Source organism: Vulpes vulpes, chromosome 6, assembly GCF_048418805.1.
Source record: "Vulpes vulpes isolate BD-2025 chromosome 6, VulVul3, whole genome shotgun sequence".
NCBI classification, from domain to species: Eukaryota; Metazoa; Chordata; class Mammalia; order Carnivora; family Canidae; genus Vulpes; species Vulpes vulpes.
The window spans coordinates 60,352,463-60,364,849 of NC_132785.1; the positions used below are offsets into that span (position 1 = coordinate 60,352,463).

The 12,387-nt window shown below is 57.3% G+C and overlaps 1 protein-coding gene across 50 annotated transcripts in view; it reads left to right on the plus strand.

Moving 5' to 3' along the window:
- Positions 1-12,387, plus strand: part of MCF2L (MCF.2 cell line derived transforming sequence like) — a 128,934-nt gene that overhangs the window by 86,126 nt on the left and 30,421 nt on the right. For 36 of the 50 annotated variants that reach the window (XM_072761063.1, XM_072761065.1, XM_026008823.2 and 33 more), the window contains one exon: positions 8,671-8,761. In XM_072761063.1, coding sequence (XP_072617164.1) covers positions 8,671-8,761 — 91 coding nt within the window. Of the gene's footprint in view, positions 1-7,913; positions 8,592-8,670; positions 8,762-12,387 lie in introns of those variants that run through there. The other 14 variants (XM_026008832.2, XM_072761094.1, XM_072761095.1 and 11 more) reach the window with 8 other exon arrangements.

The following is a 12,387-nucleotide window of genomic DNA, read 5'->3' on the forward strand; positions in this document are numbered from 1 at the left end:
CTGGTCAGAATTGGCAGGCAGGTTTGGCGGGCAAAAGGTGGGGTTTACATTCTTTGGCAGTTAGGGTTCCGCATTCCTATATGAGCAGGTTTCCAGTAACGGTGTGCTCAGCGGCTTGGCTAGGGTGGGGGAGCACCTTAGTTAGTCCTGCTCTGCTTGTCCAGGAGTAGGGGATTTTTGTTAAATTCCTTGGGTCCCACAACTGGTCTTCTGGAAACCTCAGTGAAGGGAACATGGAAAGATGCCAGGATGCAACGGGCAGCGTCAGCCAGGTGCAGCTGCCTGCTGGCCCACTGAAGACCGGGTCTTACCATCCAGGCCCCTCAGACCCCGGCCCTTCCCAATGAGGCTCACTTGGCACCGTCTGCTGGGCCCTGCCCCCAGGGTGGCCCTATGACCCAGACAGGTCACCCTGTCACTGTCTGTGAGAAGCATCCAGGTTCTGGGCACACTTGGACCCAAAAGTGAACAAATAAGTCAATTCCTGCTCTTCACATTCTCAGTGAATGAAGTGGGTTGTGTGGATTATGGAAAGAGAAAAACGAGAGACAAGGCAGGTGAGGGCCCCGTCATGGGAGGTGGTCAGCTCCCTGACCCGTGGGTGGGACCCTCTCAGGAGGGGTCTTCATTCTTATCAGTGAAATGGGGCAAAGGGGCCTTGTAGGAGGGGCCGCAGTCCTGGGGCAGGGGCAGTGTCCCCACCAGGACGTAGCAGTGAGAGGGCCCCATGGTCTGGGGGGAGCGGTCACCCAAAGAGGGGGCAGCAGGGAGGAGGCCAGAGCCTGCAGGTATACCTGGAATGCAAGCCGGGTCCCAGCAGCCTGTGGGTTTGGGAGTCATGGGCATTTGGGGAGTGAACCCCTAGAGGTGGGATGGGGGCAAGGAAGGGAGTCCCAGGTGTCCCGCTGCAGCCGAGCACTTATGATTACCTCCTGGGGAGACAGCAGGAATCTCAGGCCAACAGGCCACCGGGATCCCCTGCAAGAACAGTTCTGGTGGAGAGTTGGGAGCGAAACGTGATTTGGAGCAAATTTAACAAAAACGGGCAGAGCGGACTCAGAGACAAGAGAAGCAAAGATACAGGCCAGGCAGATGGAGCTGGAGACAGGGATGCAGACCGGGGTCTCTAAGAAGAGGGAAATCACGACATATTTATGCTGATAGAAATTAGTCCATAAACACAAAGAAAAGCGGCAACCACTTGATCTTTTCTGTGTCTAACCATGTTCGCTGTGCACAGAGTCCATTACTCTGCAAACCGGGAAGGATTACAGAGCCTGTCCAGGGGGGCAAATGCCCCCCCCCAGCCCCGCCTTGTCTCCTATGGTCCTCGCACCAGGCTGAGCTGGCCTCCTCCGGGTGGCTCTGAATGCTCCCCATCACCCTTACCCTGACACTGGCAAGACGTCCAGTATGGCCATGGTCCCTTCCCGCCTCCAGCTGCAGGCCGTGAGCTCCAAGCCAGCAGTAGCTGTGGGTGCCAGGAAACGCCCGGCCTGGCTGCTCTCCCTCATCAAACTCTTCACCTTCTCTGTTTCCACGCAATCGACTAGGAGGCCTCCTGACTCATTGTGACCTATAGGTGCTTGAACTGCAGAAAACATTGCTCCGAGATGTGGACGACTTAGCAGCGTGGGGCCCTTGGGCCACGTCCACCCTGAGGCCCAGGCCATGCCCTGGGGAGCAGCTGCCACACCCCTGGGAGACTCACGGGTGCCAGGTGGTGACTCTCCAGGGCCTCAAGAGCTCTCCGCTCCAAGGTGAGGAGGCCATGGCTCCACCAGGCACAGGGTGCTGCATGGCCCAGTGCTCACCCATGGGCACACTGACCCTGGGGCCCTAGATGACAGCAGCCCCACATTGGAGGCAGGGATGAACAGTGACTCGTACATCTATTCTTCTGCATTAGGGGGATGGACACACATGGAGAACACCACATGAGATCAGCAGCAGAGACTCCCTGCAGAGCTCCCTGCAGCTCTTGGGGGGGCCCTGACACAGGCACTGGCCAGGGATGGCTCTGGGGGGGACCTGACACAGGTGCTTACTGGGGTCAGCTCTGGGGGAATCTGACACAGGCAGGCACTGGCCAGGGATGGCTCTGAGGGGGACCTGACACAGGTGGGACCTGACTGGGATAAGCGCTTGGTGGGGAACCCTGACATAAGCACTGGCCAGGGTCAGCTTGGGGGTGGGGGACATGACACAGACACTGGCTGGGACACGGGGGCAGCTAACTAGAGCAAGTCCCGTGGGATGGGTGAGGGAAGCACATGGGCTTTCTCTGGTGGGTCCCAGGTTGGAAGCAGGACAAAGCTTGGGGAAGCGCAGTTATTAGACACATCCTAGCCATCAGGGGCAGGTGGCCCCGGGGAGGGGAGTGTCTGGCCTCCAGGGTATTCTCCTGAGACAGCAGTCACCTTCCTGCAGGGTGACTTCTGGCCGGCTGCCCAGCTGTCTGTGCTGCGGCCCACACTACGGGTTTTCTGGGCTGGTTGCTGCAGGTCCTGGGCCAGAGGTCTGTTTTAGATACACCTGGCCGTTGTCCGTCTGTATATTCCATCTTTCGGTGGCAATAGTAACAAAGTTTGATCTTTAAAGGGATTTGTGACCATGATTAGGGGGACAGTTTTGCTGCTGGAGGAAAGAAGCCTGAAAGTCATGGGGCTGGCGGAGGGCAATGGATGGTGCATGAGTGCAGGCAGGGGCCTGGGGCAAGGACCCTGGCAGGCAAGGGACAGGTGCAGGTCAGCGGACATCTGGCTCCTGAGCTCAGGACTCAAGTGCCCAGGAGTGCAGGGACTCTGCCCTCTGTGGGCTGTGGGAATCAGGAAGGGGAGCAGTGGTCCCCTTTCAGTGCTGGGCAAGGGTAAACCCAGGGCCCCTGTGGTTGGGGTGGCATGGGGAGCAGGCATGGCAGGAGACAGCAGGATACATCTGTGGGGGGTGTGATCAGTGTCATGGACAAGGCTCTCAGACCAGACCCTCAGGTGCTGTCAGCTTCCAAGAGGCTCAGGAGCAAAGAAGCAAAGGAGCAAAGGGCTGGTAGCAGCCACCAGAGATGTCATGTGACTCAGTGCTCTCCCCAGTGCAGGCAAGGACAGGTGGCTCGGGATAACCTCAGGGGATCAGTCCTTCCCAGGGTACCCCAGCTCAGCTATGGAGCCCAGCAAGGCCCCCCTCCTGTCTGTCCTATGAGGGGTCCTGTGATCCTGTCCCCACTCATCCAAGTGGTGGGGTCACTAAGCCCCGATTTAAAAGAAAGACAGAGAAGTAAGCCTGTGGTTTGTCAGTGACCATCATTTTCGTATTGTCTTCCTCCGGAGAAGCCTGTTGTCCCTCAGGGATGGAAAACCCACTGCCCTGCGCATTTGCTAACTTAAAACAACTAGGTCAGGCCCCCTGGTGGGACGCTCAGGCTGGGGCGATGGTGGGGGCTCTGCCCATGGGGCTGGGCCTCAGGGAGCGGGTGTGGCTGCACTACTCCTGTGCTGGGAAAGGAGCTCAGGGAAGGGGGGGGCCCAGCATTAAAGGATTTGCCCCAAGCTGGACTGTCTTAGGACCAGCTGTCCTCCTGGCTTTTACAGGATGGGACCCCCTTCTGAGACCTCCACCACCAGCAGGCAGGCAGGATTCCCAAACACCCCATCCAGGAGGGAGGGAAGGGGGAGGGGTGGGGGAAGAGAGATGGGGTGGGCTCCCTGAAGCAGTGCAGCCCTTAGGTGGGCAAGTCCACACATTCCCCCCGGGGGGGGGGGGGGGGGCACCCTGGGCACCCAGGTCAAGAGCAGCACCCACCTGTGGCCACAAGAGGGCGTGGTCAGAATGCATTCTTAGTCCCTTGCGACTGGCACCCTGCATGCCCCAAACCACACATAGGGCCAGTGTGGGGCACAAGCTGCTGGGGAAGCTGCCCTCCAGGAGGTGTCTCCCGAGGGCCTGCAGCCCTGTGGAGGCCTCCAGAGGAGGTGGACAGGGTGTGGGGTGGAAGGGGTTGCAGGGTGGGGGAGGGGGGTGCTGCCCGGGACCCTGCCTGGCCCTTCTGCTTCTGGGAAGCTGCGTCCCCCCAGTATCTAGGACCTGCAGAGGCAGCACCCTCTGGTGCCCTGGGACTTCTTCCCAACTGTCTCTCTCAGATGTCACCAGGGTGCACCCTGTCATTGTCTACCTGAGTGCTCACCTCCACCCCCTCCTGCCGACATGATGGCCACCACCCTGCAGGCTGCCCTGCCCACGACTCACACCCCCCTGCATTCCCCACGTCCCCTGAGCTCCCCGCCCCCACACCCCCTCCCCCATGCCTCCCTGTACCCCCTGCATCCCATGCCTTCCTGCCCTACACCCCCTGTGCCCCACATCCCCATCCCCCCCACCACATCCCTGCCCCCCCCCACTCCGCTCCACCACAGCATCACCTCGTTGTGAGCCTGGGGTCAGCTGATTCTCACGTGCCCACAACCCCCTCCTTAGTCTCAGTTGCCTGCAGGCCGTTCAGGCCTGAGGTCCAACACCCCCCTTTCCACCATGTCTGACCTCCTCTGGGCTCTTCTGGGACAGAGGCTCAGTCACAGGTGGCATCTCGGGTCACAGAAAGCCCTCAGGGCTTGTGTGCAGGACCAGCCTCACAGGGGTGGCCCTGCACCAACAGCAGCAGTGGGGGGCTTGTGACCCCACCAAAGCATCCTGAGCCTGAATTTGCACTTTCAGCAGCTCTGGGAGCCCGGTGTGCATGCTGCAGTTTGAGATGCAGAATGCCTGTCCCTCCGTCCCTCTGCTATCCCTGGCACAGCCACTCCTTGCCCAGGCTTTATCGGCCCTGTAATCCTGACTTATGTTTGCAACTCCACCCACCCCCGCTCTCTGACTAGCAAGCAATTGAGCAAGTGTAAATAGGTGAGTCCCCCACCTCCCTGTCGGGTCTGGGGTCTGTGGAACTTGATGCAGCTTGGCCAGGAACCAGACAGATGGGATGCCGCTGACAGCAGACCTGACGTCCGGGGACTGCCCAGCCCTTGCCTCCAAACGGTTCTCAGGCTGTTCCCTGCTCCTGCCCCGTGATGGGGAGGCTGCGCCCACATGACCGGGCTGTGTGCCTGGCCACCAAGGCCACCCAGGTGTCAGAGAGGGCACCAGTGAGTGGCTGAATCCCAGAAGCAGAGTTTCCGTGAGCTCTGTGCCTCTTTTGACGGTTGGGGCCGAAAGTGAGCTATTCAGCCTCACTCAGCTGCTGGGCAGCTGGCCAGGGAGGCCCCTCCAAGCCAGCGGATTTCGGGGCTGGAGGCAGATGTCTGTGTGTCTGCTGGGCCGTGTGTACTATGGGTGCTTCTGTGTGGCTGCCAGCTTCTGAATCATGCGCCCTGCACCTCCCACTGCCACCACCTTCATCGCCACCAGCCCGAGGCCTGGAGTGCCGGGCTTCCTGGGGGGGGGCTCCTCAGAGATGCGAGCATGAGCTGCCCTGTCCCCAGGCTGAGTAAGGTCAGAGACCCATGGGTGGGGGCCAGAAGCAGGATCCACTCTGAGTCCTTTCCCTCGGTGGGTGCAGCTAGGACCCTCCTCCGTGAGCTGGGGGTGTAGCTGGGGACCCTTGCGCTGCTGGCCCCAGCTGCCGGACAGCACAGAGTGCAGGGCCTTGCTCTGTGGCACCAGTTGTGTGGGCACCAGGGAGGCTAGGAAGGTGTCCACGTCCTGAGGTCACTCTGCTGCATAAGTCTGTGCTCCTGTGGGCCAGCATCCAGGTGGGGCGGCAGGCGACACAGGTATGCAGGGGGCGTCTCCTGGGCCCCAGGATGGGTCCCAGCATGTAGGCAGCCTTGCTGTCTGCTCCTGGGGTCTGGTCTCCCTCAGCATGTCCTCCAACAGCCAGGAGTGGTGCAGGGACCCCCAAGGACCAGGGCTCCTGCCCAGGGTTGGGAGGGGTGGGACAGGGCTGCTCTAGGGCACAGTGTGGACCTAGCCCGGGAGGCAGTTTGGAGGTTCTCCCCGGCTGTGCGACTTTGGACAAGCAGCTCAGCCTCTCTGAGCCTCCATTCCAGGACTCTGAGCTGGAGAGATGGTGGTCCCTACATCATGGGACCATGGTGAGGATTAAAAGAAGTACATCTGCCCTTGGCAGCCCAAAAGCACAGGAAATTCCCCTCCTAGAAAGAAGGTCCCAGCCTGGCCTGGGGGAGGAGCCCAATGACTGGGCATGTGCTGAGGAGCAGCAAGATGAACTCAAGTTAATGTCCAATTGCTTTGTGTGAACATACGATTTAAGCAGGCTCAGCATGCAGCCCATTGTGGGGCTAGAACTCAGGAGCCTGAGATCAAGACCTGAAACCAAGAGTTGGACACTCAACCTACAGAGCCACCTGGGCACCTCTTCCCCTTATATTTCATTTGTATTTTATTTATTTATTTTTTTAAATTTGAGCTGTTGGTAACTTGGGTTTCTCTGCTATATTCTGATCAATGCCTGTTTGTGATGCTGGTCTTCCGATTACAACTGTGACAGTATGGAAGGGACACGGGGAGTGGGACTGAGGCCCTGGGCCCGCCCTGGCCTGGACGGTTCCCCCGGCCCTGCCCATGGCCTGCACTGCCCCCCAGCCAGGCATTTGCATAAACACGAACACTCGGTTGAGAGCATTAAGCCCAGCACGGGGCCCAGCATGGTGGGAACGGGTGTGTTTGGGCTGCAGGAGAGAACGTCCCGGGTTTAGAAGCTCCAACCAGGTGTGGCGTTCCAAGATCCAATGTGGGATAGCAAAGGGAACCTACCCATCACCCACTGCGGACAATGGAGAGTCCCCACCAGTATCAAAGCTTCATCCCAGGGAGAAAGTGAGACACAGAGTCAGGCCTTGCTCTCTGAAATGAGAAGAAGAGAGCAACAGTGAGAATCCTGTCTCCACACACTGATGGGTTTACAGAAGTGACCATTGACCCTCCCAACAGCCCCAAGAGGGGAATGCTATTTTGGCACCTTTTGGCTTTTTGGAGGAAAGGAAATTGAGCTGACCCATGGTGCCTCAAGGAGTCACCCCAGAGTGCCCTCTCGTTGCCAGCCCCCATGGCAGCACCCCTCCTAGAGAATGGGGTGGATTCTGGTGGTCTGGTGGCATGCACAATGAAAACGAGTGTCTCTGGGCTCTCCGTTCCCTTCCACTGTGGGAAGGGTGAGAGCCCTGTGAGTCACAGCTCAGGGCTTCCCAGGATGCGTGGACCCCTCCAAGGAGGGTGTGTGCTGGCTGGTTGGGAGGTCTCAGCCCCTGTGTCCACCTGCTGTGGACAGAGCTCACACAACCGCCTGAGATGCTGTTTCCTCCCATCCCTGCCATGGCCCCAGCTGAGCCCCTGGGACAGAACTAGGGCTGCCCCACATTGGCTGAGGGCTGACTCCACTTAGGCCAAGACCTGCGTGGGTCCCCCTGGAGGGAGCGTGTGCCCGCAGCGGCCGGGGCTCCCTGGACTCCCACATTTGGCAGAGGACAGGAGCTCAAGTGACAAACTGACCTTCCCCAAAAAAAGAGCTAAAGCAGCTCCAATGACAGTTTTGGGTGGGGTGCCCCCCCACAGCTGTGAAATGCTATTGATCATGGCTTCTTGCTGTGTGTGCACGAGGGGGCTCTGGTCGCCCAGCAGGAAGGCTACTCTGGATGAAAGCGGACCTCCATTGGCGTGTTTACCTTACAGAACCAGATTACCATGGACAGGTGGAGCCCCTCATCGTCAGGTGTGGGCGAGCACGCAGAGCCAGCAGCACCCTGCTCTGTGGTGCCACTGTCAGCCCCATTAAACCTGAGTGAGGACACATGGACAGCCCCAGCTGTGTTACGTACAGCCAGCAGAGCATGCCCAGACCGGACCATTGCCTGTGCTCCATGTCATTCTGATTTTTACTTAAACCCAGAAGTGCCTTCCTCACATTTGCTCAGACTTGGAAATCAGCACCTTGGGCGTGCCCTGCTTCCCTCCACAGGGATTGGCTGGCGGCGCAGCTGCTGGCGCTGCACGATTGGCTTGGATGTGGAGCTGTCCGAGGGCGGGGAGCCCCGTTCTCCACTGCGACTCAGGCTCCCGCCGGCTGAGGCAGGACGGCTTGTCATCACACAGGCTCAGCGTTATCTTTAGCACAGCATGCTGCTGATGCGAGGAGCCATTTCTGGCCTCCCGTTTCCAACAGAGGCTTGTGAGCCTGTGGACACCTTGGGAATTTCCTCCCGAAAGTGTAGCAATACCATCAAGAGCGATTTTATAACATGGACACACATAGGGACCTCAGATGCCAGGACTCATGTGACGTATGGGTCATAAACTTGTTTTGGAGGACTTAGCCAGCTGGTCAACCCAGAAGGGCAAGTGGTCGGCTCTTAGGGTGGAATGAAGGTGCCTGAGCTCCGGGAGGGGGTCTCCTGGGTCTCTGCACGGTGAGATGGCCGGCGTGGGGCTGGGGGTCTCAGCAGCATGCAGGATCTTTAGATAAGAACAAGTTCTGGAAATTGCCTGGACTCACAGAAATGCTGCAGTCTGCTCGGACGCTTCCTTGGCATGGGTTTTACCATGCAGTGCAGAAGCGGCCCAAGGATTATAGGAGGCATCGTTCTAGCGTAAGGTTTTCTCAGAGCTCCCACGAAAGCCTGGGATCCTGCTGCACACGCTAACTGCAGATCTCTCTCCTCGTTTCAGCTTACAAGATGCTGGCATTGGATTCATCCTGGTCATAGACCGAAGGCAGGACAAATGGACCTCCGTGAAGGCATCCATCCTGCGAATAGCAGTAAGTGTGGGTGCCCGGGCTCTGTGACGCCTGCCTCTGCTCGTCCCCTGTGCCAGGAGACAGCAGTGGGTCTGTCCTGCTGACAGCTCGTGTTCTGAGGACCAAGGCTGCATGGTGCACTGGCCTCAGGGGCCAAGGTAGGGCCAGGGGTCACGAGGGAGCCCACGCCTCCCTGGGCTGCTGAAGTCGCTGGAGCATGTGCGTCTGTGTGTGCATGGGCATGTGTGTGCATGTGCATGTGCGAGTGTGTGTGTGTGTGTGTATGTGCGTGTGCGTGTGCGAGTGTGTGTGTGTGTGTGTGTGCGTGTGCGAGTGTTCTGTTCTCAGATGCGTTCACTCTTAGTGGGCTTGTTAAGATTTAACAACAGTTCCCCTGACTGGGTCGTCTCTGACTGCTGAGTATGAGCAATGCTGAGGAGGGGTATGTGGTCCTTCTGACATGGGGCACAAGCTCCCGTGTCAAGCAGAGAGTCTTCAGGCTACAAGTTTGAAATTGCGTTGAACAGCTTTTTCTAATTGACCCTCTCCTTTCCAGAAGGGCTGCTGACCCTCTAGTTTTCCAACTAACCCAGAGGCCTCGGCCCTCCTTGCCTCCTGCCGGCTCCAGGGACCCCTGAGGCCCCTTACCCGCGCAGAGGGTGGCTGCCCTATGCTTCCTGCTGGGGCTGTTTTTAACCTGCAGCAATGATTCAAGAGGGAAGTCAACTAAGCAGCCTCTACCCTGCCCACGAGCTCCCTGTGCAGCGCTTCACCCATGCTCCCTCACGGCAGCCGGAGACTCATGGCAGGAGGGGGACCGGAGCAGGCATGGCTGGTCACTGGCTGGGACAGCTCTGCTGCTCCCAAGCATTTCTTAAAAACTGAACCCTCGACAGAGTAAAATCCTCAAAACCTCTTCTTCTGGGTCGTGTGTGCAAACTATCTTTGGTTCCTGACCTCTGAGAGGCCAGTGGGCTGTGGTTCCAGGTGGAATGGAAAGACTACTCCCTTCCCTACGTGGCCTCGTTATCCTCCTAACAATTAAAGGCGTGGCGTCTGCTCTTTTCTTACAACTGCATCGTTTGGGTGCAAACCTGTCCCTGTGGTTCCACCTTGTCCTTCTGAAAAAATGTCCCTGCAGCATCCCGTCCCTGCAGCCTGTCCCTCATCCCCACCCCCACACATCTGTTCTATCCCTCGTTCCCGCCCCCCCACACATGTCCTGTCCCTTGTCCCCACACCCACACATGTATCCTTCCCTCGTCCCCGCCCCCACACACATGTTCTGTCCCTCGTCCCCACAGTACATTTGATATTTCATCAGCAGTTAATAGCCAGTGTGTCCATTTCACTACTTCAAATTTTAAAATAAACATGCATGTGACGTCACATGGCAAGCTAAATCAAGAATTAAATTGTAAGAACCACATGGTCACATGCACCATAGACTTAAGACAACCATTTAAAATCAGGACGTGAGGGATCCCTGGGTGGTGCAGCGGTTTGGCGCCTGCCTTTGGCCCAGGGCACGATCCTGGAGACCCGGGATCGAGTCCCACATCGGGCTCCCGGTGCATGGAGCCTGCTTCTCCCTCTGCCTGTGTCTCTGCCTCTCTCTCTCTCTCTCTCTCTCTCTCTCTGTGACTATCATAAATAAATAAAAATTAAAAAAAAATAAAAATAAAATCAGGAAGTGAGTCCTGGGTTGAATACCAAGACTCCCCAGTCAAGTATGTCGCTGTTTAAGAAGGTAATAGTGTTATAGTAACAACATTCTTTAAATTTAAATAATCTCTCCAGGTCTTCTACGTCTCTAGCTTGATCTAACTCATACTCAGGCGCATCATGATGTGGTGGGCACAGGCGTCAGACCCTTTGCTGTAAGGGTCACAGGTGTCTCCTCTCTGCACACATGCCTCCCCCAGGAGGGCCCCTGCCCCAGCCCTGCAGATGGCCTCTGCTCCTTGCAGCCTTCCCCCTCCCCCCTCCCACCTCCTGCTCTGGGAGGCACAGCCACTCCTGCTTACTCACCATGGGTTCCTCGAAGTTGGGTCAAGCTTATGGCAGGCACCCAGCCCCGGCCCTGGGCAAAATAGGTTCACTGTGAATGTCTCTCAAGGCCATCAGCTGCTCCTGGTTAGAAACAGGAGAGTCCCCAAATACAAGATAGTTCTTCAAGAAACAGGTACTATTTTTAAGAACTGAGGTAGCCTGCGAGTGAGTGCAGCCTGTGGCTGAGCCGAGTGGCCCAGAGCAGACCTGCAGGCGCCAGGGATACAGCGCTCTCCGCCTGCCAGGGGCAATCCCAGTTTCCTTTGTCACCGATGTTATAACCAGGTGGATTTCTAAAGCATGCTGGCTCACCCTTAAAATTTTGTTTTGTGAAAATCATAACTGAAAAGTTGGTGTTTGAGATTTAACATTTACACAAATTTGTACACAATAAAAATAGAAGTTTTTAAAATCTCTTTTTTCCTATAAGTCTTGAGGTTCCCTACAACTGGTTTGGAAACCCCAGAAGTTAATATTTTTTCAGCATACTTGTCAAAAATTCTCTTTAACTCCAATTCTTTGTATTATATGAATATACTGATCACATGAATGCCCTAAAATCTGTGCATGCCTTTAGCATGTTTAAGAGTCTGGTACGTGCTGTGCTGTCCTGGGATTGGGGCGTTGGAGATATAAGTGGGGTATAATCAGGAAGTGTCCAGCCAGGTGGGGTGCAGACAGCTGACAGACACTGGGATCGGGGTGTGATCAGAGCTGGCCAGCATGCAGGGATACGGAGGCAACGCCAGGAAGTCCTGCAGGGAGGCCAGGAGGCCACAAGGCAGGCCCTGTCATTGTGTGCATGTGCCATCTGGGAGCTGGCTGTGGGGTGTGGCGGACGCCACAGCTCTGTGGTGGGGATAGGAGATGGGAGACAGAGCTGGCAGGCATGTCCCTGTGCAAGAGGGCAAGGTGGGGAGAGGGCTGACCCGCTGACACGGTCACCCGGGGCTGTGAAGCCAAACTTCCAGCTTCAGCTGGAGGGGCTTTGGGGAAGCTACCACCTAGCTTCAGCAGACCAGCACCCTCTAAAGGGTTTCCACTCCTGCACAGGTACTCCCCGTGCACACCTCCCGCCCCCCAGGACCTGGGCAGCAATACACTGCAGGTGGTGTGCCAGTTCTGTGTCTCTCCAGACGTGCATGGCCATCTGAGCGAGCTGCGGTGCTTACGTGACAGGCCATAGCAGGGGGAGGGTGCTGTGTGTAGCCGCCTGGTGTGCCAGCTCAGAAGCAGAGACTTCCTTGTTTTGAGGTGCTCTGCTTTCTGTTTGGATGCCTTCTGCTTGGCTTGGAACAGAAAAACAAGGAGCCAAAGTCCAGAGCCCCTAGAATCAGGTGTGCCGGGTATCCTGAGCCAGCTCTGAGGGTGTTGGGGATGATGGGCGTGCCCACCTGTCACCGTCCTGGTCACAGCAGGTGGACAAAGCTGCAAACATGGAGACACAGTGCTGAGCACGCAGATGAAGGCATCTTCTGGAAAATACCTAAGTGTACCATTCTAGGGCTCTGTGTCCCAGCTTAGCCCAGCTGTGCATATGTGTGCACGTGCGTGTGCATGTGAGCCGTTGAGGGTTTGTGGTAGTGCGTGTGTCT